Genomic DNA, 20,121 nt, shown 5'->3' with positions numbered 1-20,121 from the left:
AAGCGCAAAAGAGCACCCTGGGTAGTGTCGATGGCCTTAGCAGAGCATGGCGCCCATGGGCCCCTTCAGCATGAAGCAATAATTTTGGCCTCATTTGTGCTTTAACCTGCAAAGGTTAGTACCTGGGCTTATACAAACAAAATCCACCTTTGGGCTTCCATGGCTGGTCCTAAATGCCTCCTAGCAATTTAGCAGTGTTCTTTCTAATCCAGGAAGGCTGTACTTGCCATATGCCCACATCTAGGCACAATATCTTCTAGGCTAGGTATGAACCCCTTTGGTGACTGCACATGGCAAGACTTTGTACAATACATGCTGAATCATTACTATTCACAAGCAGTGTCCACCCAGAGTCCTATTAGGTCACTTAACTGATTCCATTTCTCTCTCCCTAGGAGACTACTCATTTGTCTCCAATAGCATTTTTTTGGGGGGAGTCGGGGGGTGTCTTTCCAGACAACAATCATATAGGACCGGTATGTATTAGGATATGTAAGCTCTTATAAGGCTGTGTACTTAAGACTCAAGATCACATTTGGCCAGGGCTCTTTCCTGCTGGCCTTCTGAAGGCCTGCAAAGAACAACTAGCTTTATACAACCCAGAATACAACATAGTCCTGATTGTTTTATTTTAGAAATAATTTATTGTTTTATTCCAATTATAAAAGTAGTACATGCTAATTATAGACAATTTGATAAATGCAGAAAAGCATAAATGAAAATAAAAACATAGAAATCATTTCCATCATTTGGAATGTTATTTTCTTCTATGTTTTGTTATAAGTAATGACTATATATACATATACATATTCTCTTGTATAGAACTGGATAATAGTGCATAAAATTTTATTTCCTTTTTTACAGAATATAAAAATAAAACATAGTTGCAGTAACACTCTTCAACTTGACAGAAATGTATGACATCTAAAGTGAAAGTTCCCACAACGGCATTCTTTAGAAACAACTGGTGTCAACCAGTTTAACAGTTTCGTTCAGAATATATACTTAAATGTGTATATGTATGTATATATTAAACATCACTTTTAATTCATTTTAATTATAACAAAATTAGCATGACCTTAATATCTTTCAAAACATCATTTAATAATTGTGTAACAATCATTATCATTGTGTTGAACCACTCCCTTACTATCAGGAGTTTCATGTTTTTAATTTCACAGAATGGAATTGTAGGGATCCAGGGCAGGCCATCCCGAAATATCCCACAATGTTGATTACTTTGAATTAAAGTTATTTGACAAGTAGCCAGTGCAAAAGGGCACGTTGACCCTCCCTTGTCTTCTTGAATGCAGGAAATAAATCTCTGTGAAAGGTGCCCTCCTTGCTGCAGAGGCCTAAGAGAAACACCCAGACTCTAGACTTAAGGACTCTAGGGCCAAAAGCTTTCATAAAGAAACCTTGTTACTCCTTTACTAATTTACTACCGGAACCCAATTTGTTTAGATTCCTCAGTAATGAGCACCAAAATGTAAGTCTTTGCACTGTCATTTCTTCACAAATTTATTGTTTCGTTGTCTAAAAAGTACAAAAAGCCAGCTGGTTCATCATTTCGGGGGCATCATTATGTACGATTTCCCGTGTGCACATAGTAAATTGGTTTTTCTCCTGTCAGTCTGGTCTTATGTCAATTTTATTACTGGTCTAGGTGTTAAGAACTCAAGAAGGGTAGAGGGGGGCAATGATGCCCCTCTCTGACACAATGAACGTACACAATTTATTGTGAGGATTTCTTATTCCCTTATTGTAAAATCCTTCAAGTGGAATTACTGGATCAAGAGGTGTATGTGTGTTATCAGGGCCTGATGTATATCACCAACTTACCTTCCAAAAAGGTTATGCAGTCAGTAGTTACGTGTGGGTGTCTAATTCTTTGTTTGATTTTTAAAAACTCAGAGGTAGTGTAACTACAAATCAACTACCTTCCCTCATCCAACATTGTATGATGAAAAACTTTCAAATATACAGAAAGGTTAACAGAAGGGTAAAGTGAACACAACTGACTACACCCAACATCTGGATTCTACAGTTAACATTCTGCTCTGTTTGCTTTCTCATGTTCCCTAAAAGTTTCATTTTAATATGACAAATCTTTTGAAACCAAGACTCTTTGGATGCAAGGCTTCATTTTTGTAACGTACCCAGGTTCAATGCCCTGCACTATGGGATGTAAATGTGAAAAAGTGCCAAGGTGAGGGTCTACCTGAGCTCCTGAAGGACTCAGCACATAACATTGGGAGAATGATTCTGGGTTCTAATGCTGACCCAAAATCGGTTTTCTCACTATAATATCGGAATCCATCCCATCAAAAGCAGAAATCGCGGGGAACACCCTGTGATAGTGATGATTCTTTTACTCCCTCCCCGTCTTCAAGTCCAAGTCATGGAGTCCGTCTCAGATCTTCCACACTCGTCTCAGTCCATCTTAGAATTACACCCTCAGTGGTAAGCAATAGTAAAATGGGGTCAGGGTGGCCCGGAGGGTTACTGACCCGAGGCGGAGGGCCCGACGGCCCCGCCCAGCCCGGACTCGCCTGTCGGACTCGTTCAGGCACGGCGGGGTCGGTCTGCGGCCGGGTCCTGACACTCTCCCTCCGAGGCCCCGCACGCAGAGTGGGAGCCCCGCGGGGCCCACTTTGGGCACTACACGCATCAACTCAGAGGCACCCCGAGGGCGAACCCGCCCAGGGCTTGGGAACCTTGGCCCCTGAACCAGCTCCGTGAAGCGCTCACAAACGCCTGTGAGGTAGGCAGCTCTACAGAGGCAGAAAGAGACAGGGAGTCTGTCACTTGCCCACGTCCACACAGCTCGTGAGTGAATTGCCTTTCGAATGTGAACCCAAGTGGCTGGACACCCCTTTCGGTGCCCAAGGTGTGGGGGGTGGCACCTTAGGGAGGGGTGGTTAAAGGGGTCCTGCGCGCACGCGCAGTCTCGCAGCCGCGTCCCCTTTAAGAGGATTCCTTTTGCCTCCCCCGACCCCTTCTCTTCCGCTCCGCGTTCCCACAATGCAGTGCGGCTGAGCGCCTCCGAGCCCGCGGGTACGCTGCAGGGGGACCCCGGCTGAGGCGGCGGCGCGGCGACGTGGGCTGCGGCGGGCCCGCGGCGTCCGGCAGTGCGGATGTCGGGCTGGGCGGACGAGCGCGGCGGCGAGGGCGACGGGCGCATCTACGTGGGGAACCTTCCGACCGACGTGCGCGAGAAGGACTTGGAGGACCTGTTCTACAAGTACGGCCGCATCCGCGAGATCGAGCTCAAGAATCGGCACGGCCTCGTGCCCTTCGCCTTCGTGCGCTTCGAGGACCCCCGGTGAGGCCCCGCTCCATCCGCTCGCCCGCCTGCTCGAAACCCCGGGCCCGGCCCTGCTCCATGGCCTCCCCTCCCCCCTCAGCGCAGACCCCTCGCGGCGCCCCCGGGTGGAGCTGAGGCCTCCTCTCACCGCAGGCTCGCGGCCGTCCTTTGCGCCGTCGTCACTTCCTCTATTATTAGTTTTTTACTTTATTTAAAAAATACAAAAACTGGCGTTTTGGAGGGCGCAAGCCCGCACGAACTGGCGTCCCGGATGGTACGAATGACCGTTCTCTCCCACGCAGCTGGAGAGGCACCCCGAGGGCGAAGCGGCCCAGGGCTTGGGAACCTCGGCCCCGGAGCCGGCTCGGGAAGAGCAGGAGTGGCCAGTCGCCTCCCCGCCCCTCCCCCAGCCCGAGCTCGTCTTTCAGGGGCACCGGCGGTCGCAAAGGGGTCTCTGGGATGGAACGTACCTCCGTCCGCGCGCGCGCCCGGTCCCCAAGGCCAGGGCCCTGTCCTTCTAAAAGCATCAGGGACTTGGAAAAACTCCTCAAGCAGCCGGGGCGGGGTCTCTGATTTCACCGCCCTCCGCTCGTGAGGGAGGCACCGCTAGATGCCCCAAGGGTTTGGAAGCTCTTGATTCCTAAACCGGCTCAAAGGGGGCTTGGTGATTTGGGCGAACATTGCCGGCCCTCAGCACGGAAAAGATCTAGAAACTTTCGAAACTGCGGTTGGTGGTTCGTAGAAGCCACAGCCTTTTCCTGGTCAGTCCGCTCGGGGTAAACAGTAGCCCGCGCCCTGTTCTCCAGCATCGTGTGAGGGAACGCGTTACCCAGGCCGTGCCCTGCGGGCGTCCCTGTCAGGACTGACCGTAGGGGTCGTGTCCACCTGATGTGGTGGCATGGGGCCAGGAGAGCAGCCGGGGGTGGGAGGCACCCCGAGGTTTCCCGTTTACCTCAAAAATGGAAAGAGGCATTTTCACCCCGAAACTGCAGAAGGTTGCACCTCTATGAATTACTAACAGTTCCGGTATGGTTTTAGAGTAGTCGCCACGTGTCACGTACCATTCTTCGTATTATGTAGCGTATTTGACAACCTGTAACCACATTTTACAGGTGAAACAGGATTTGGAGAGTTAATAAAAGAATGCTAATGAGGGATCAAGGGAGGATTTGAACCCCTTGTTCTGTGCTTTTAGAACAGACTTACTATAGAATATGTTACACTGTTATCGCTTCCCACATTCCTTTAATAATAGGAAAGCTGTCTTGTTTTTTTTTGAAAAATTTTTTTAATTAAAATTTATTGGGGTGACAATGGTTAGTAAAATTACATAGGTTTCAAGTGTACAATTCTGTAGTACATCATCTGTATATCACATTGTGTGTTCACCACCCAGAGTCAGTTCTTCCATCACCATATATTTGACCCCTTTTACTCTCTTCTACCACCTCTCCCCCCTCACCCTCTGGTATTATCTGTGTCTGAGTTTTTGTATCTTTGTTTGTCTTGTTCCTTTGTTGCTTTCAGCTTTATATCCCACGTGGTATCAGTGAAGTCATACGGTTACCGACTTTTTCTGACTTATTTCGCTTAGCATAATCTCAAGATCCATCCATGTTGTTGCAAATGGCATTATTTCATCTTTTCTTATGGCAGAGTAGTATTCCATTGTGTATATATACCACATCTTCTTTATCCAATCACCTATTGAAGGACATTTTGGTTGTTTCCGTGTCTTGGCCACCGTAAATAAAGCTGCAATGAACATTGGAGCACATACTCGTATATCTTTATGGATAAATGTTTTCAATTTTTTTTGGTATATACCTGCGAGAGGGATTGCTGGGTCATATGGTAATTCTATTCTTAAAATTTTTGAAGAACTTCCACAATGCCTTCCATAGTGGCTGCACCAACCTGCATTCCCACTAACAGTGTATGCGGTTTCCTTTTTCTCCACAGCCTCTCCAACACTTGTTATTACTTGTCTTGTTGAGAAAAGCTATCATTTAATATCACTATGTGCCAAGTTTCAAGCATAGCACTGCACACACTGTATCTTATTTAATCCTTACAATAGCCGTGTGAGATACATTTACATTTAGAGATGTAAATACTTGATTAAATACTTATCCAGAGACAGCTACTAGTAAGTAGTAGAATGATTACCATTTGTATTCGAAGTCTGGTTTAAACCCTAGCAAGTCTGTCTCTCCCATTGCATTATAAATACAGCCAGGGTTGCACTGGATGTGGTCCTTGTTGCTTTTAATCCAGTGACTAGAATCTTGATAAGTGATTATGAGCCTGTGACAATTGAATGATGAGTTCATTACTGTATCTTCAGCTCTGCTTGTCCATCCAAGCTCTGAGGCCGTTCTTTCTCCCATCCAATACTGGAGACCCAACTTGGCATTCGTACCTCTCCCAGAGCCCTAGGAAAGACTAAAAGTAACTTCACCTTTTTTGGTGAAATTGTCAGGGGGGAGGGGGTTGTTCTTTAGTTTCAAGTGTACGAAACAACATAATGATTAGACATTCACACCCCTCTCAAAGCGATAACCCCAACAAGTCTACTACTCATCTGACACCGTATATAGCTATTACAATACCATTGACTATATTCCCTATGCTGTATGAGAATTTGATAATTTCTCCAAACCATGCTGAAAATGTACACTTGAAAGTTCTGTATTTCTTATACAAAACTAAATTGCATTTGTCTTTTGAGCCTTCGTTTTAAATGGGTTTTTCTTTCTATAGACTTGATAGTACTAGGCTTTGTGGGAGACTATTAGAGGACGAGTGTGTGGTGTACATTTTGAGAAACTTCCCATCAAGGTGAGAGAAACATTGTTTTACAGGTGAAATCAGTCATCTGTCAACAATTTGTTCTTGTTTTTGAGTTAGTCCTCTTATAATCTGTTTATCCATTATCATTTCATACCTAGAAAGCCCTGTATGTGACAGCTGTAAATTTTAGTTCCAATATCATGAAAGGTCTTCAAACCAAAGCAGTAGTGTCTCAGGATCCTGTTTTGTTGTTTTTTTCTCTCTCTAGGTTTTCCTTTGATGCTTGTTACCCATGCCCTTCACTGGGAAGTCAGTCAGCCTCCTGAGCAGCACTAACACCAAACTTTTCTTTGCAGAGATGCTGAAGATGCAATTTATGGACGGAATGGTTATGATTATGGCCAATGTCGCCTTCGTGTGGAATTCCCCAGGACTTATGGAGGTCGGGGTGGGTGGCCCCGCGGTGGGCGGAATGGGCCTCCTACAAGATCTGATTTCCGAGTTCTTGTTTCAGGTATGTTCCTTTCAAACTGAATGAAATGATGCATGTAAAATACTTAGCACAGTCTGGCCTCCAAGAAATGTTAGCTTTCTTCCTCAGTGCATGGGATACGTGGGGCTTTATTTTCCATACCCTATGCACACTGACAGTCTGAAGCCCTGCCCTGTCTTGCCAGTGAAGCAGGTATCTTGCAAATGAAATTGCACTGGTAGTGCAGCCTTGGTAGAACATAAACTTGCTCCTTATAACAGAGTTTTCTAGTGTTGAAAGGCAAGATGATGGCAAAACCCCTTGTACTGGAATTCTAAAGATGTTTTCTTTTGAAGTGTACCCTGGTATTGGACTTGATAGAAAGGCATTCCAGGAGCCAGATTTGAATAACTTATCCAGCCTTGCTTGGATCCTGAAAAAGGGCAGATTTTGTGGTGTTTTTGGACTTATGCAAATAAATAAAGAAAACAACTTGAATCTTAGGGATTGTATTACAAAGTATAGAACTAAATGTCTAGTGTTGACAAGAGATGAAATGCTAAGCTCAGAGGTTTATGCATCTTTCGAAATGTTAATACTGGTAAAGACCTGGGGCCTTTTGTACATTTTAGGGCCCTGGTGGAGTGAAATGTATTGAGCCTGGCACCTTTTTAGATGTGAATGTCACACAATCACAGAGGACTCCACTGGTGTTTACGAGTGATACTGTCAGTATCTGCCGATTTTGTTTCCCCTCATAATTTTTTTTAACCCCAGAACTCTATTCCCTCCTTCAGGATGTCATACATATCTTTTTTTCTCTCCATGCTGCTCTGAAATCCTGCTTAGAAAACTATTAGGAAATGGCTGCAGTCCTGAGCTGTGAGCGGTAAACACAGCCTTTGAGAGCAGGAGCACATTTCCCTTTCATGACATCAGGTAGGGTTGTATGACTCCCGACCAGTTTTAGCATCTGAGTCTTACCTTTTTCCCCCAACTGTATTGAAAAATATAGGTGATCTTTTAAGAGGTATTTTGTCTAGTTTGTCAGTTATTCGCACCTACAAAAAAATAAACTTTAAATTTTTGTTGTTGTTACCTTCTGCTACACTTTGGTCGTTGGATGGTTTCAAAATTCCCGTGTCCTGGGAACCTAGTCAAGCAAATCATGGTACTGATAAATGTCATAACAGGAAAAATTACAACTCAAAGTCTTGGGGAATTTGATATTATGCAGGACAAAGAAAGCGAGGCTATGAATTCTCAGAGATACTAAACTTGTAATGGGATGGACTTCTTGCTCTGTTTGGAAAGCTTGTTCTGGAAGATTAGGATAGGACCAGCTTCTTAAGGTGGTTTAACACACATACTTCAGTGCTTTTCTCTGGTTTCATGTCCCTTATCAAGATTTGTGATTTAGGGACCCTTAGGATTTAAAAGTAGTGACTGATGGAGAAGGAATCCTAGGTATTGCTGGCTCTTAACAGGGCAGTTAACATGGCTGAAGGATGTGGCCTCTTCTCTTATGTTCTCCATGCCTAGGACTTCCTCCATCAGGCAGCTGGCAGGACCTGAAGGATCACATGCGAGAAGCTGGGGACGTCTGTTATGCAGATGTGCAGAAGGATGGAATGGGGATGGTTGAGTATCTCAGAAAAGAAGACATGGAATACGCCCTGCGTAAACTGGATGACACCAAATTCCGCTCTCATGAGGTGGGTTCCCACCTTCTGTTGAGCTTGTACCAGACCACTTCACCTGAAGCTGACCTAGCAGAAGTAGCAACAGGCTATGCACTTGCCATTTGACGACCTCACAGTACCATTAAAGATTTACCTTAAGTGGAGAAAGCCAAGGTATTCATGTCTAAGCATACCTAAGCAGGGATGCTTACAGAGGTCTGCAGTCATACCGTGTTTCCCCCAAATAAGCCCTACCCGGAAATTAAGCCCTAGCATGACCTTTCAGGATGACATCTCCTGAACATAAGCCCTACTGAGTCTTTTGGAGCAAACCTTAATATAAGACCCGGTCTTATTTTAGGGGAAACACGGTAGTGTTTTTAATCCGGAGAGAATACTGGTGCAGTCTGTCGTGATATGATAACATCCCTTTCACAACTGGCTTAATCTGCAGTGTCCCTCTGTGAACCTAATTATTATGGCTGTCCCTCCTCTGGGTCTAGTCTGAACTCTGCAAGCCAACCTCATCATCTCAGCCTTTCTATGTACTGCCACTGGGGCTGAGCTGTCACTTCACTTTTCTTTCCCCAAGTTGTACAGGATCCTTTCTGAAACCTGAGGCAGCTTGGCATTTTTTGTGGTCCATCACCTCGCCCTGTAGACTTAGTTCTTGATGTCCTTCATTTCAAGAAGGCGGCTGCTGCCTTGGATAGTATCTCAAAGTGATTCAAGTGGTGACTGTCCCTTTGATACCACTGAGACCAGATATTAGACCACCAGTTTTCTGGTAATTTTGTCCTGATTTGCTGTGGGGTTTAGGCCCACATGAACTTCTAGGCCCATTTCTTTTTCTAAGGATTCATGTAATTCCCTAATTTTATGGCTTAGCAATGCTTTTTGTTCAGACTAACCCCTAGGACTTGAATTTCGAACAGAAATAAAACAGAACCTTGTCAGTTACACTGCACAGCAGAGCTCCGGGTAAATGCACTTACTGACTTCACCTTGGGAAAGCAGCTGGCTTCTTTCATCTTAGCATCTTTAGATCTGAGGATGCTAGCTGAGAGCAAAGGACCTGGAGACAGGCCAGCCTAAACATGACTCCTCAGCTGCTTAGCCAGGCTACTCTCAACCCTGGTTCTTCCATAAGCAAAATAGTCAAAATAATAGCACTGTCTTATAAGACTTGCCAGGAAACGAAATTACGAAGATGACTAGAGCATCTGGGCCAGGTCATGATACCTGGGAGACGCTGAATATAGGTTAACTCCTTCCATAGGTGCCCATCGAAAGATGCATACATGAAGTGGGAGGGGACTGAACTATATATAACAGCTCTGAGATCTTTTCCAGTTCTTACATGCTGGGGGTCAGTGGCAGTAATTGAAATACGTTAACAGTAGTAACTAGTATTTGAGCATTTACCACATATCACATTGCCATTTATTATTTGTGTCACTTTAGGCATATGATAGCGTTCAGTTTTCTTCATTCTTGAAAAGGGCTGCTGATATGAGTACCTGCTTCAGAATTATTATGAGATCTTGATGAGATGACGTCATGCCAGGCAAATGGTGCTCAATAGTTAATTATTAACGTTAGGCAGCCGTTAATAAAGCATAGTTGGTATGCTTTATTCTTCTAGGTCTGATTTTTTTCCCCCTTTTTGTTTGAATTGCAGGGTGAAGCTTCCTACATCCGAGTTTATCCAGAGAGAAGCACCAGCTATGGCTACTCACGGTCTAGGTCTGGGTCAAGAGGCCGTGACTCTCCATACCAAAGCAGGGGTTCCCCACACTACTTCTCTCCTTTCAGGCCCTACTGAAACAGGTGATGGGAATTTTTTCTTTATCTTTTAGGTGAACTGAGCTGCTTTGTGCTCAGAATTTACATTCCAGATTGATGGTTTAGTGACTTAGTAAATTTTTTTAATTTTTTTTTTTTTTTTAAGGAAATAAAACTACATAATTTCTACCAGGGCCATATTAGCAGTGAAACATTTTCAGCTGTGGAAAGTGTGGTTTTGGTTCAGAAACAAGTTGTATATTTTTCACCCCTGATTCTGGGGGTTAAAAATCAGTCCTGTGTCTTTGTGGGTTGCTCTGCTATGGAGATCAGCAGTTACTGTGACTGAGTTGGCGCATTCTGTTTAGAAATATATTTTAAACGTTTAGTAATTGACATGTGTGGTTGTCCTTGTTTAATAAGTTCATAGATTTCACCAAACAGGCACACTGATTAAAAAAAAATGAAAAATCACGGCATTGTAGTGGCAACTTGTACCCAACTGGTAAGGAACAGGAGTGGATATCTTTATTTGGGGATAAAGATAGTTGCTCTGATGATGGTGGTTTGAGAACTTCAATCCCAAGGGCAGGTTCAGGGTTCTTATAATAGTTTAAGACCAAGCTTATAAATTAAGCTACTTTAACAGGAAAGTGAGCACTGTAGATAGGGGAAGGGAATAGGAAGAATAAAAACAGACTTTCATAAATGGGCAGCAGCATAAAGATCACTGGGAGATTCTTAGCCAAAACCAACTTTGGCAGTTTGGTTAGCAAAAAAAATCTAAATTACTATTCTATCACTTTTAATTTCTGTCTCATATCCTTGGTATCTGAACTTTCTTAAAAAACAAAACAAACCAAAAACTAAAAAACCCCACCATCTTGGATTCTGCTTATTAATTCAATAATCTTTGGAGGGGATCTATTTTGTCCCAGGCCTGGGGCTTTTTTTTTCAAAACCACTTTATTGAATTATAATTGACATAAAAAGCTATAGTTATTTAACGTACACAATTCAATGAGTTTGGGATTAAGCATACACCCATCACCACCATCAAGACCATAAACATACCCATTGTCTCCCTACTCCTTTATTATATATATGTGGTAAGAATATGTAACATAAGATCTCTCCGCTCAGCACATTTTTAATATACAACAAGTATTGTTAGTTAACACCAGGACTACTTTTAAAAGTTCTTTTCAGAAAGAGAAACTGTAGGTATGGCTATATAATCACTTTGTGGGATGGTGTGTGGTTCTAGGTTAGGGGTTCCCAAGCTGTAGTCTGTTTCTTCAAATCTTAGCAGAAAGTCCTCTGTTCAGAACAAAGTGGATAACCAGGAACAAATTCAAGTGTGTTCAGTAAAGATAAAAGGCTGCTCAGGTGGACAGAAACAGCAACTAAAAAGGACAGCTCAGGTTGTCACACAGTGATCGGATGCAATGGTCTAACAGTCACATCGATAGAAAAATTCACTTAAGTGCAGTCTGGTAGACAGTCTTTGGGAGGCGATAAAGGGGGATGTTTTCCGAACAAACGGAACAACCTGTGAGTAAATACTTGATCCATTTCCTTGGAAACTGACAATGCCTTTTCCTTTAGCATCAGAAACTCACTGCCTTGTTTGACCTAGGTATTTCCCAATTCTGTCTTCAGAAGAGTTACTAAAAAAACAAAAAACAAAACTTAACCATCAATTTTTTCAGATTACTGAAGGAAGTGGGAACATTAGTGTTCATAATAACAAAGTACTATTGTGCTTACATGTGTTCAGAGGGTACCCCTTCCCAGAATAGCTACTCAGTGATGTGAGAAGGGCTCTTGTTCATCCAGCTTTGGCAAAGGGATATTACCTGTTTGAAAACAGTAACAAAAAAGAATGTTATAGCTGAGCCTGCTTTGCAACTGGCTCTACTAAGCTAACTTATCACTTGGTTTGTCATGGAAAATAAGCAATGGAAATAAGTGTAGCTGCTATCCTGTTTTTCTAACTGAGTATCTGCAAGAACCACAGTTGTAAGTGAAGCCTAGTTAATGCACTTTTCAATAAGGGCAGACAGGTTAATTAGCTGTTTGTTTATATGCATATAGGAATGGAAGGAAAGACTGAACTCTTTGTCCCAAGAAGCAGTCTCATATAGGTTCTATTTGAAAATAGCATGTGATCAGTGGGTGTGTCTCCTGAAGCAGTGACAACCGTCAGGCTCTGAGATGGATTATAAAATCTTATTTCCACAGTTGACTGAGGTGGTTTAGTGAATCAGGCATGGTTAAGAGTTGAGTTCACAAATTTTTCAGCTTTCCTTTCCATCCTTGCTTCAACCAGAGCTTTTTTTTGTTTGTTTTTGTTTTATTATCCAAATTGCCTTTTTTCTACTTCTTAATCTTTTTTTATTAGTTTCAGGTGTACAAAGCAACATACTAGACATTTACTATTGTCTATCACAAAGTGATAACCCCCCCCCCATCTACTACTTCTCTGACATCTTACATAGCTATTACAATACCATTGACTATACTCCCTATGCTGTACTTTACATCCCATAACCGAAGCTTTTTTTTAACTGGTTAGTTTTGATCAAAGAGGTAAGCCCTAAGCTGGAGGGCTGCTGTTTGTCACTGGAGGCTGTTCAGAATGGTTCTCCTCTGAAGACATCTCCTGAATTTGAAGTTGGCACTTGGAAAGCTGTCTACCTGAGTGCTTAGGCTAGTCAGTCACATTCCCAAATAACCAGAGGGGTGCAGAAGCTCTGAGGACCCACCTATCTGCAGAGGAGATAAAAACAGTTCAGCCCATCCAAGGTTCTGGATTTTATTATTGGCCCCGAGTTACTTTAAAGCTTCCATTTAAAATAGTTGCAGTGAGGTTTAAAGATGCAAATCTCCACACCAGGGGTTGCAAACTGATGGCTCACAGGATGCAGCTGGCTTGCAGGTAGGTTTTATTTGCATGGTCTTTTATTTAAAACATTTTTGAATTAGTTGTCAGTACTTAAAATTTGGGAAATATCACACAAAATGCCAGATCTCCAAGTTCTCTAGGAAAATGGGTTCACATTCCTCCTGCCCGGTACTGAATGAGAAGCAGCAAATGCCAGTTGCCCCTTCAGGCAGAGCTTGAGTTCCAGATTTGCTACTGTACACACCTGCCCCCCAGTTCTGTTTTGCTCATTCCTGTTAGCAACTGGCCTGTAGAGGTGAGCATGACCCCTGGACTCTACTGCCACCGTAATGCCACCACCTAAATGCACTTTATACTTTTTAAAAATTGTTAATGGGATTTTCCCCATTTCCAATTTTATTGATAATTAACATATAACATTGTATTAAGTTTAAGGTGTACAACATAATGAATACATGCATATTTTGCAAAATGATTGCCACAATACTCTTAGTTAACATCCATCATCTCACAGTTACAACTTTCTCCCTTGTGGTGAGAACTTTTAAGAGCTATTTTAGCAACTTTCAAGTATACAATACGGTATTGTTAAATATAGTCATCATGTTGTACATTACATCTCCAGAACTTATTAATTTATAATTGGAAGTTTGTGCCTTTTGACCACTTTCACCTAATTCCCACTTTATACTTTTTAAAGTGCTTTCACATAGCAAATTTGGAAATCACAGTTCTATGTTCTTAGTTCACTGTGAGACAATCTGTTAAACAACTTTGGGCAACACGTACCTGGAGGGGCCACAAAATACTCCTCCACAACTCGATGGGAGTTTTGTAGTACTTCTTCCGCACAGTTGCCTTCTACCACATTGTCGGGTCTCAAGTATAGACATCTACAAAACCAGAGGCTTATGGTTACCCTCTCAGAGAAGAGAGCTGACAGAGCATGGGTGGAGAGGGTCAAGAATTGAGAGAATAAGGGGACAGCACATTCTTGAGTTATGGTGGAGGAGCTATGGTCAACTGGAGACCAAACGACAGTGTATATATAGTTTATAGATGTCTCCCAACAACCCTGTGAGGTAAGTGGTCGTTATTCCTTAGGATTGATATGTTTAAGAAATATTTTTGGATGATTACTATGAGTAAATTGCTTTGGGTGAAGATAGGTAATTAAAAGCAATTAACAATATAATGTTTTAAATCTAACAGGTGCGCACAACTTGCCAAGGGAGTAGGCAAGGGCACCTGACCCAGCCTGGTTGAGGAACAAGTACTCAGAATAGGTGATGTCACTGCTAAAGGATGGGCAAGAAATAACGAGATTGGGGTGATAGGAAATGGACTTCCTGGCAGGTAACTTGCTCAGGAGTGGTTATAAGTGACTTAAGGGTACTACCTAGCTCCTAAGTGACAGGACTGGGATCTGAGCCCAGTTCTGGTACTAAGACAAGTGCTTTTTTCACTGCAGCCACCTTTGTGGACATAAAAGTGCTTCCCCTTGTAAGATGTACCACAAACAGCTCAGGAATCTCCCACTGTTCTCTGGGCCTAGTGGCTTCATTAAAGTATCCAGATGGCAAACCACTGAAACCAAACAGGAGCTGAATATACCTATGAGGCTTTACTACTGTTTCAAGGTTGAAAAGTACATGACGGGGTCTGAGCCTGCTTCCAGCTGAAAAAGAAGCAGTCTGCTCATTCTGCTAGGGGATCAGCTTTGAGCCAGACATAGACCTAGGGCCAAACCTCATGGGACAAAGGGGCAAAGATGTAACAAACAACAAACATCTGGGAGGAAAGGACTAGTTCTGTTTCTTTCGTGGCACCCAGTCTAAGGTTAGACACAATAGACACTTATTCATAGCACAAAGAGTAGAGAGTTGGAGTCCATTCCAGGATCTGGCACTATCTTAACTGTGTGGCCTTGAACAAGTGTGATCTTTCCAGACTAAATTTCTTGCCAAAAACTAGAAGGTTGTACTAGTCGTGTTTTTTGTTAACCATATAAGGATTATGCATTCATTTAAGAAAACTTGGAGAACAAAAATAAAAATCATCCATAAAGGTGACCCTTGGACTTTCTGGAGTTTATATTTCTTTTGGGCAGTATAACAAAATGGCTAAGAGCCTGGGTTCCTGAATCACAGCTGAATTCAAATCCCAGTGGTGAGTGCTTTTCTCACCACAGCTACCTTCACGTGGCAAATTACTTATCTTCTCAATGTATCGGTTTCCTTGTTTGTAGAATGCTTCATAGAATTGCTGGGAAGATTAAATGATGTTAAAAAGATCTGATAATGCTGGGCTGTATTCTCATCCATAAAAGGTGGGTGCTGAATAGTACCGTGTTTCCCCGAAAATAAGACCAGGTCTTATATTAATTTTTGCTGCAAAAGACACATTGTGGCTTATGTTCAGGGGATGTCATCCTGAAAAATTATGCTAGGGCTTATTTTCTGGTTAGGTCTTATTTTGGGGAAAACAACGGTATCTGCTCCTTCAGAAAGAGAGTACATCTCAGTCCCCACCACTCGTTGAGTGTAACTGTGCACTTAACTGGCTGTAATCACACTTAACCTGCCGACTCCCTACAGACTGGACGCTGCTAGTAGTTCCTGGGGCTTGGAGGGTTTGACGAAGACTCTACTACTGCCAACAGGTGGTTAAAAGTTATTGCTTCCCAAAGTTAATCTAGTAGCAGTTGATTTATTTACTCATTTGGAATCAGGTTTCCTGTGTAAGTAACTACCAGAAAAACAAAATTCACCCCTTGAAATATTACACATTTCCACCTAATTACTGTTTATGATGAAGTTGTTTCTAGAATAAACCCACCATCTCCCTATGTTTTTGTAATTATAGGCTACTGGTCTCTGAGGGTACCACGTCAAGCAGACCCATCACTTGGCAAATGGCTGAACTTTTCTTGACCTCAGAATCATACATAAAACAGAACAGGAACTGCTGAGCTCTTTAGGTGCCTTTCAATTACTGATTAACTAAATGCCTACCTCACCTCATCTTTCTTGGTCTGGGTTACACACGAGAATTTAGTTCGAATACCATAGGACATCCATTTTGATAATAAATCAACTTCTGTTTATCTGGGCTAATGTTAATTATGAACTATCCTTGGCAGAATTGAAAAGAGTCACTTGGATCTTTCTGTGTCCTGGTTCAGATGAAAAACCCTGGTTGAGAAAGGCTTCAACTGTGAACTTGAAATCCCTGCCCTCTGAAGCTCATAGGCAGTAACCGTGGGAAATGCAAATAAAAAGCATTTAGTGGAAAGCAAGATAGCAACATGGAGGAAGAAGTGCCTCTGCTGGCCCTTGGACTGACCAATGGGATAGGTCTGCTGTTGCAGTTTCTGGCCCTTCCCTGGTATCAGGTTGCCAGGAGTCGTTTCTCTGGACACCACTCTACTTCCTCATCTACTAGCCTTTGCCCTCCTTCCTAATTTATTTCTACTTTGATGCAGACTGGAATGAAAGCTAATCAATTTAGCCAAGAGTCTTTGGTTCAAATAAGGCTCTGAGGGAGATGCTAAGCATTGAACTATTTGGCTGCAGTCAGGACTTGATCTGAGTCAGCCTCTGGGTTTGATATGAAAGAATAAGGTTTTCCAGGGTTTGACTTTAGATGGCATATCTAAAGCACTATTTGAGAGCAGAGGCTCCGGGTTCCAAATCCTGAAATCTCTTACTGCCTGTGAAACGGTGGGGCATGTTACATAACCTTTCTGAGCCTCAGTTTCATCTATAAAAGAGATACTAGTATTTCTCTTCCAGGGAGAGAGAGCTGATAACTGAGTTAATGCATGTAAATATTAGTGCCTAGCACGTAAGCATGCTTTAAAAATTTTTTTTTTAGCAGGCAGAATGTTCAAAACGTGAAAGTCCTACAAAACGTCAAATCCCTAAATTGAAATCATTAACCCAAACTGGTCTCTAAATTTACGGCAAGAGTGCAGATCACTGAATACCAAATCACTATTGCAACCACCAAATCCAAATCCCCCTTCATCTTTTTCACAAACTCTTCTCCGAGTAATAAATAGTTGGATTTCTCTAGTTACCCTCTAGATATCTTGGGAAATTCTGACACTTTGTGCTTCTATCCCCTACTTTCCCAAAGATGGTAACAGTCAAATATTGACTGCCCAGTGCTAGGTACTGAAAACATAAGCGATAACAGACATGCTTCCTGGAATGTGGATGAGTGGGAGAGGGGCAGAGAATCAGCACTCAAATAGATGTATAACATACGTGTAAAATTACAGCTCTGTGAAATACCAGGAAAGCCACAGGTCCCGAAAGGGAACCTGATTCAACATAGAAGAAGGAACACCTTGAGGAAGTGGCAGTTCAAATTTGAAAAATAAGTTAGGCAAAAAAGATTGGCTGGGGTGAAATGGGGGTAAAGACAAGGGGCTCAGAATTCTAAGAAGAAAAAAGAATGGTGAGCTCAAGGAATTGAAAGTTACAGCACTGTCTTGGAGAGGTGGGCAGGGCCTCGGTTAAATGATGCCAAACAGGCTATGGTGAAGCTTTTGTCTTGATCGTGAAGAACACTGGGAAGCCACCTGAAGGCTTGAGTAGGCGAATGACATCAGATTTCTGTTTTGAAACACTGGAACTTTGGACAAATAGGTTTCTGACCTGAGCATGAGTTTACAAAATAGAGAAAGGATTTGAAGGAATAAAAGACGAAACTAGGAGGCTAGCAAGCACTTGACACCAAGATTATGTTACAGATAGGTCTGGCTCTCCCTTATTGGCACTAATCTTTTCTTGCTCCCACTTGTACTAGTTTATTTTTTAAAAATCCCTAAGGAAAAGGCTAGGACACAGTTGTAGATTGCCTTGTCTTTATAAGCTACACAACCATCCTAAGAAGCTGCAGTCCCAAATAGCAAACAAGTCTGCTTTCCGAAAAAAGCGTTTTCTTTGAAAATGTATTTAATTTGGCAACAATTGGTAGAGATTAGTAGAGGCTGCACCCTTTTAGTATTCACAAACTAATCTGTCAAAGACCCACCCCTCCCTATTGCATTATACGACACTACTTCAGTACTTCTGTTATTACTGTGGCCCCTTAGGCATTTGTTTTTGGTCCTTGGTATAAAATGAAGTTAAAGCTTCCCTCTGCATTCCCACTTTTTTTAAAGACTTCCTAAAGGTTTCTTGCATGCCTTTTCAGGGGACAAAACGAAACAATGCATACACCAGAATATGTAAAACAGATTACACATAAAGCATCCATACCATATACAATGTTTTCAACTTTGCCCTTTTTATTAAATATATCTTGGAGACCTTCCCATACCAGTATATGTAGTTAGTTATTTTTAACAGCTGATGAGTATCCTATTGTATGATACAAAGGACGCTTAGATTGTTTCTGGAGGTTTTGTTGTTGCTTTTTGTATTATGAACAGATTTGCATACCCTGGACACTTGTGCTTACATCTTGATGCACTTTCACAGATTATTTCCATAGGGAATCACTAGGTCAGAAAATATGTACATTTAAAATTTTGAGACAGGAATCCCAACAGTAAGTCAGACATGATCTCACATTCTAATAACGAGATACAACAAATCAACAAAAAAAATCAAGAAAATGATTAGAAATCTCAACAGGATAAGGACTTAGTAACTGGAAGGGGAGAAGGAATTTGGAGTGGTCAGGAGACGTCCTTCGGAGACGATGAACCAAAGAGACAGACTGTCCACGAAAAAGGGAATAGCAAGTGCAAAGGTCCTGAAGAAAGAACTAATTTGGCACATTGGAGAAACAGTAAGGACGCCAATGTGACTGGACTGGTAAGAGTTGTCTGAGTGGGAGGCAGAGCTTCTGTGAAGTGCACCCTCGAAGGTGACGATCAGCAGTTTGGATTTTGTTCCCAGTGACACTGGGAGGCCTCGAGGATTTTAAACGGGAGTGACGGGATCTATAATGAACGAGGGGAAGGCGGGAAACCACTGACCGCGGGATGACCCTGGGCAAGTTTCTGCATCTCGCCTAAAGCTCTTTCTCCCTCTGGGAAACGAGACACTAATCACCACCTTAAATGGCTGCGACAGGCGCCACAGGCCAGGCTTCGGGGCCGCGGCCGAGAGCTTACCTGTCCTCCAGTACTGACTCCATGGGCGCCACCCCGTCCGTGTCCACGGCGTGGAGCCGGTCTGCAAAGGCGATGGCTTTCTCCAGCCGGGCCACGGCCTCTTGGCTGCCGAAGTCCACAAGCGCTAGACGCTCCAGGTGCTCGATCACCTGGGCCGTGATGCGGCCACTTCCCTGGGGTGGGCGGGGGCAGATGAGGCGGAGCGTGTGGCCGGGTCCGCTTTCCGACCTGCTTCACCACCCGCCTAGGGACCCTCCATGCCCCGCCTTTACCTGGCGATCTGCCTCGGAGGTGAAGCCCCGGCGCCCGCCCGCCCGGGCCCGAAGGCCCAGCCACGCAGCCCGCGCCCACATGTGTCCCCTGCTCGGCCGCCGTAGTGCGCGTCAAAGCCAAGCGACGCGCCTAAGGGTGATGACATCAGAGTGCGTCGCCACTGCCGCCGCCATGAACAGCGTAGGGGAGGGATGCACCGACATGAAGCGCGAGTATGACCAGTGCTTCAATCGCTGGTTTGCCGAGAAGTTCCTCAAGGGGGACAGTTCCGGCGACCCGTGCACCGACCTCTTCAAGCGCTACCAGCAGTGTGTTCAGGTGAGCTGCCGCCCTCGCCCGGCCCCGGCCCCGCGCGCTCTGTGCGGTGTCCCGGGCCACACGCCGCGTCTCTGGCGAGGGTTGGGATGCGGGGGGTGAAGAAGAGCCTCAGTGAGGCTCTGCCGCCACCGCCAAAGCTGCCTGGTGTCTCTCCAGATGACAAAGTTAGGCATGTGTGTAGTATTTTACTTTTTACGGAGCGTAGTAATATGCTTTGGTTTATTTGGTGCTCCTAAACTTACAAAGTGGGCGTAGTTCTTCGTATTTTAAAAATGGCCCACTCACGGCCAGAAGCAGGAAGTGATTAGGCCAAGTTCACTACAGTCGTTTCCTTGAGTTTTGCGGTGGTGCATTTTTCCTGTTATTCGGAGGCGAGGCTGGGTGTGAGCCTCTCTGTGACCAGGTAGACATTATGGAGGGTTTCATTTTGTTATAATCTCTTCGTTGGCC

At 43.6% G+C, this 20,121-nt stretch overlaps 2 protein-coding genes across 10 annotated transcripts; one reads left to right on the top strand and one right to left on the bottom strand.

The window, feature by feature from the left end:
- The first annotated feature begins 2,544 nt into the window (after positions 1-2,544).
- SRSF9 (serine and arginine rich splicing factor 9) lies at positions 2,545-10,435 on the top strand. Of its 3 annotated transcripts, XM_081037452.1 has the most exons (6): positions 2,568-2,764; positions 3,031-3,325; positions 6,457-6,614; positions 8,115-8,287; positions 9,936-10,084; positions 10,206-10,435. In XM_081037452.1, exons 2-5 carry the CDS (start codon positions 3,138-3,140, stop codon positions 10,077-10,079), a joined length of 663 nt encoding a protein of 220 aa, XP_080893578.1. In that variant the 5' UTR covers positions 2,568-2,764; positions 3,031-3,137; the 3' UTR covers positions 10,080-10,084; positions 10,206-10,435. The 3 variants fall into 3 exon arrangements, with proteins under 3 accessions (XP_080893576.1, XP_080893577.1, XP_080893578.1); XM_081037450.1 differs by having other exon boundaries at positions 2,545-2,764; positions 9,936-10,435; XM_081037451.1 differs by having other exon boundaries at positions 2,558-2,829; positions 9,936-10,435.
- GATC (glutamyl-tRNA amidotransferase subunit C) lies at positions 4,585-19,547 on the bottom strand. 7 transcript variants are annotated; one of them, XM_081037459.1, is made up of 5 exons: positions 19,353-19,541; positions 19,081-19,253; positions 13,737-13,840; positions 11,810-11,898; positions 4,585-5,752 (listed from the first exon to the last, which is right to left on the bottom strand). In XM_081037459.1, the coding sequence occupies exons 1-4, from the start codon at positions 19,431-19,433 to the stop codon at positions 11,846-11,848; spliced, it is 411 nt and encodes a 136-aa protein (XP_080893585.1). In that variant the 5' UTR covers positions 19,434-19,541; the 3' UTR covers positions 4,585-5,752; positions 11,810-11,845. The 7 variants fall into 7 exon arrangements, with proteins under 7 accessions (XP_080893585.1, XP_080893584.1, XP_080893582.1 ...); XM_081037458.1 differs by having other exon boundaries at positions 4,585-5,742; XM_081037456.1 differs by having other exon boundaries at positions 5,126-7,005.
- Positions 19,548-20,121: the final 574 nt, after the last annotated feature.

Source organism: Rhinolophus hipposideros, assembly GCF_964194185.1.
Source record: "Rhinolophus hipposideros genome assembly, chromosome: 24".
Taxonomy (NCBI): Eukaryota; Metazoa; Chordata; class Mammalia; order Chiroptera; family Rhinolophidae; genus Rhinolophus; species Rhinolophus hipposideros.
This window is presented reverse-complemented; position numbering and strand designations above follow the sequence as displayed.

What these genes read in the sequence shown, in the direction of transcription:
- SRSF9 (XM_081037450.1), top strand. Translation starts at nt 3,138, where the DNA reads ATGTCGGGCTGGGCGGACGAGCGCGGCGGCGAGGGCGACGGGCGCATC. An exon ending in TTTCCGAGTTCTTGTTTCAG is followed by an intron (nt 6,615 to 8,114) that starts GTATGTTCCTTT and finishes CTCCATGCCTAG; the next exon opens with GACTTCCTCCATCAGGCAGC. An exon ending in CCAAATTCCGCTCTCATGAG is followed by an intron (nt 8,288 to 9,935) that starts GTGGGTTCCCAC and finishes TTTGAATTGCAG; the next exon opens with GGTGAAGCTTCCTACATCCG.
- GATC (XM_081037453.1), bottom strand. Translation starts at nt 19,433, where the DNA reads ATGTGGGCGCGGGCTGCGTGGCTGGGCCTTCGGGCCCGGGCGGGCGGG. An exon ending in CCTCCGAGGCAGATCGCCAG is followed by an intron (nt 19,254 to 19,352) that starts GTAAAGGCGGGG and finishes CGCCCACCCCAG; the next exon opens with GGAAGTGGCCGCATCACGGC. An exon ending in GAGTCAGTACTGGAGGACAG is followed by an intron (nt 13,841 to 19,080) that starts GTAAGCTCTCGG and finishes CTGGTTTTGTAG; the next exon opens with ATGTCTATACTTGAGACCCG.